A 4,336-nucleotide genomic window follows, 5' to 3' on the forward strand; every position below is an offset into this window, starting at 1 on the left:
CACAGACACACACACCAGCGAGCATTCTTCTTCCCTTTCCATCACCTTGCCCTGCAGATGCTCCCTCATCTTCTCCCTCCTGAGCGGGCGCAGGATCCTGACTTTGAGTTGCTGGTTCCCCTTCTTCAGGTGTTGGTGGTTCCACTTCATCACTGAACTGCTCGGGCTGGGGAACATGTGTGGGTGTGCAAATAAAGAAAAAAAAAACAAGTTTTGCTATTGATACAAAATTTTACATATATACACAGAATACATAGCTGTTTCTGATCATAACTAAGCCTAAAGACATTTCTCCAACTCTATTCTCTATGCCCAAGAAGGTTACTCTACCCACAGGGAGGTTACTGTGAGAAAAGTGACGCACATGGACTTTGGAAGCTATTATACTCTGTGTTGGAATACATGTGTACGATCTGTCATTAACAAACAAAGCATGAGAAAGAAGTCATGGGCAACAGCTGAAGAACAGGAGAGGAAAAACAAAACATCCTCCAGAATCAATGTTTCCTTCATGAGACGCCACAATCATGTTTTATCAGCAGGAAAGACGTTTCTCGGCATTTCCATACTAATGCAACAACACTATCGCAAAAATTAATTTCTGATCATAGAAAACATCGAATTAACGTTTAAGCGCTCACCAGCATAGGCCCAATCCTTTCAGGAGGCTCTACATAGCGTCTTGGCCTAGGCCGATAGGTCGATCTTCCTCGCCAACTCATATTTCACACTGAAAACAGACAACCGTGATTGGGAACATGCGCTCCAGAGGGCTGCTATATTCGATCACTTCCATGGATCAATGTTAACTTGTCGTTTTAATTTTGAAAATACTCTCAAAATAAGTCCCAGAGTGAAGCATATGTGTGTACGTTTTCTGAGTGCCTACAAAGCCACTTATGCTAGCCAAGCTGGCAGAGCAATCATCTTAAGAAGTGTGACAAAAGGCAGAGGGCATTTTTTCTAAATTTCTTTTGGTCCCGCAGTCTCCCTGTGTTGCTCTGGCACAGTGCAGTGGCGCGATCACAGCTCACTGCAGCCTCGACTTTCCACTCAAGGGATCCTCCCGCCTCAGCGTCCCGTGTAACTGGGACTACAGGCGCAGGCCACAGCGCCCCACTGACAGAGGTCATTTCTGATGAGGTTTAGTTTCACAAGTGGACTCCACATGAAAACACTAGTGAATCATAATTCTCGTGATTGCTACTTTTGGAACACTCCCACTTACTAGAGCCATTCATCCCTCTCAAATCAAGTTTAGTTGGACCACACAGCCTCGCCCAGTCCTTCCCACTGTTTCCGGACCTTCCATGGCAGAGGTGAGACCTTGCGACGCTTCTCACTCGGAGGCTTCGCACTCCACAAAGCTTGGGGGCACTCACCAGCCCGCAGCCTTCCCAGGTGCCAGCTCCCTTCTTTACTGCCCTCCTCGCACCCGCCTGGGGCCTCATTCAGGGATCTGCCCTGTGTCGGGGGTTCCTGGCACCTCCTGACTTCCAGCCCTCTGATAGCACAACCAGCAATCGCCCCTTCTTCTCCTGAGCCCTTGACCTCCTCCCCTTCATGGCCCACCTTCCTCCCTGTCCTGGCCCCTTCACAACCACAAAGCTGATGGTGGCCTCGCAGCCTTTGAGAGAAGGAGGACAACCTCGAGGCCCTTCTCTTTCAGAGGTGAGGAACTCCCTCCCTTTCAGAAGACTCGAGGCCCTTCTCCCTCAGGAGCCACGAGGCCCTTCTCCCTCAGAGGCCACAGACCATGAAGCAGGACCTGACAGACCCACTCGAAGCACATTGCCTGCTCTTCACCCTCACTCACACTTCAGCCCCCAGGATGACTGGCCTGCAGACCTACCAGATGAATCTCAGTAGAGGAAAAAGAGTCCGGACAGCAGGAACAAGACCACACACCCTCACAGCTCCCTAACGTTCTCCACCTGGGCAAAGCAGCGGAGCGGAAGATGCCCAGTGAACATGCGCACTGAGAGGGGAGCCAAGGAGCATGGGCGGCCGTGGGCCGGGGAGGACTGCAGTTCCCAGCCCCGCAACCCAAACCCGGGATTCCCATCCCCACTGAGGATAATGGAATCCGACCTCCCTCTGCTATTTCCTATGCCTCTGGGACTCAAATACCTCAAGTAGTGCTCCCCTCAAAACTCACTCCATCTTCAACTAAACCCCCCTCCCCTCCAGGGCCCTCTTTTGCCCTGGCCCCACCATGAGGACAAGAACCACGGTGACTGCCTGGGAAGACAGGTAGACCACCTGCGAAAACAGAAATAGCAACCTACCCCAAAAAGAAATTGTTTAATATGTGAACAAGTCAGAGAAACAGACTGAAAGAAAAATGAATACAACCTCTAGGACCTGTAAGAAAATACTAAAATGGTATCATTTGCAGCATCCGAATCACAGAAAGAGAAGTGACAGTATTAGAGAAACAGGACAGCCAGAGTGACACCATGTGAAAGTCAACTCCATCTTGAAACTAGCAAGACACATTCCTTACCAGTCACAACCCATGGTCCTAAGATGTTTGGAGTTGAGAAAACAGACGAAAGGTACCTCCAAGGACATGCTCCCACAGCAGCCGAAACTGCAGGGCTCCCAACACCCATAACAATATATGCTTTCAACATAATTATGCTTTCATGGACTTACACACTGGTAAGTCAAGGATAGTTGTCTTTAAATCAACAGAATGATAAATTTCATCATGCTCTTTGCCCACCCATGCAAAGGTACAGATAAGTTTCGTCTTTACATAGATATGACCCCTATGTAAGAAAAACCGGCCAGGCCATGGCTCACGCCTGTAGTACTAGTATTTTTGGAGGCTGAGCTGGGCAGATCGCCTGAGCTCAGATGTTTGAGATCAGCCTAAGCAACATGAGAAAATCTCATCACTACAAAAAAAAAAAAAAGAAGAAGAAGAAGAAAGAAAAATTAGCTGGGCATGGTTACATGTACCTATAGTCACAGCTACTTAGGAGGCTGAGGTGGGAGGATCGCTTGAGCCAAGAAAGTCAAGGATGCAGTGAGCTCTGATAACACTACTGCACTCCAGCCTGGGTGACAGAATGAGACCCTGTCTCAATTTTTAAAAATAGAAAATAAAAATGTACAAAGTTATCTATCTAATTAACTACATTAACAGATGAATGGGAAAAAAAATACTGTGGTAAACAAAATAGATGCACTGATGAAACTCAACATATATTCAAATGAATACTGTCAGCAAATTTACAACAGAATGGAATGACTTACTCTGATAAAGCCCATCTACAAAAAAAAAAGGACAGTAAATATGATGGTGAAATGGTGAAATGTTTCCGTTTCTCATCAGGGATAAGACAATGGATGTCCACTAGCACCATGGTAACAGGTGGGTCTGCGCAATGCCATAAAATCAGAAAAGGAAATAAAACTCTTTAAAATGATAGCACCGGTCCACCGCAGTGAGGGCCTGTAATCCCAGCACTGTGGGAGGTGAGGCGGGTGCATCACTTGCACTCAGGAGTCCAAGAACAGCCCGGGGAAACATGGCAAAACCCTGTCTCTACAAAAAATACAAAAGGAAAAACAAAGAAAAATGGCAGAAACAAAATTGCTCTTATTGAAGGATGATATGATTCTGTATGTTGAAGACTGAAAATGATCTAGAAGTAAACTTTTAGAATGCATATTTCACAAGGCTGCCTGATAGAAAATCAATATATAAGAATTATGTCTCACCCGGGCGCAGTGGCTCACGCCTGTAATCCCAACACTTTGGGAGGCCGAGGCGGGTGGATCACAAGGTCAGGAGTTCAAGAGCAGCCTGGCCAAGATGGTGAAACTCCATCTCTACTAAAAATACAAAACTTAGCCGGGTGTAGTGGTGGGCTCCTGTACTCCCAGCTACTCGGGAGGCTGAGGGAGAAATTGCTTGCATCCAGGAGGGGGGGTTGCAGTGAGCAGAGATCGTGCCACTGCACTCTAGCCTAAGCAACAGAGTGAGACGCCATCTCAAAAGAGAAAAAAAGAAAGAAAGAAAGAAAAAAAAGAATGATGTCTGTACATACCAGCTCAGTTAGAATGTAAAATTTCAAAGAATGATACGTATCTCACAGCATCAAAAACCTAGAAATAAAATTCACGGCCGGGCGCGGTGGCTCAAGCCTGTAATCCCAGCACTTTGGGAGGCCGAGACGGGCGGATCACGAGGTCAGGAGATCGAGACCACCCTGGCTAACACAGAGAAACCCCGTCTCTACTAAAAAATACAAAAAACTAGCCAGGCGAGGTGGCGGGTGCCTGTAGTCCCAGCTACACGGGAGGCTGAGACAGGAGAATGGTG

General features: G+C 47.3%; 1 protein-coding gene across 1 annotated transcript; it reads right to left on the reverse strand.

The window, feature by feature from the left end:
• Positions 1 to 15: 15 nt before the first annotated feature.
• Positions 16 to 1,992, reverse strand: LOC108517355 (G antigen 2D-like; the record flags this gene model as incomplete). The annotated part of the gene is made up of 3 exons (XM_017855233.1): positions 1,853 to 1,992; positions 642 to 730; positions 16 to 166 (listed from the first exon to the last, which is right to left on the reverse strand). Coding segments are annotated over exons 2-3 (232 nt in total), but the record flags the coding sequence as incomplete, so codon positions are not given.
• Positions 1,993 to 4,336: the final 2,344 nt, after the last annotated feature.

Source organism: Rhinopithecus bieti, unplaced genomic scaffold (genome assembly GCF_001698545.2).
Source record: "Rhinopithecus bieti isolate Rb0 unplaced genomic scaffold, ASM169854v2 scaffold_41640, whole genome shotgun sequence".
NCBI lineage: Eukaryota > Metazoa > Chordata > Mammalia > Primates > Cercopithecidae > Rhinopithecus > Rhinopithecus bieti.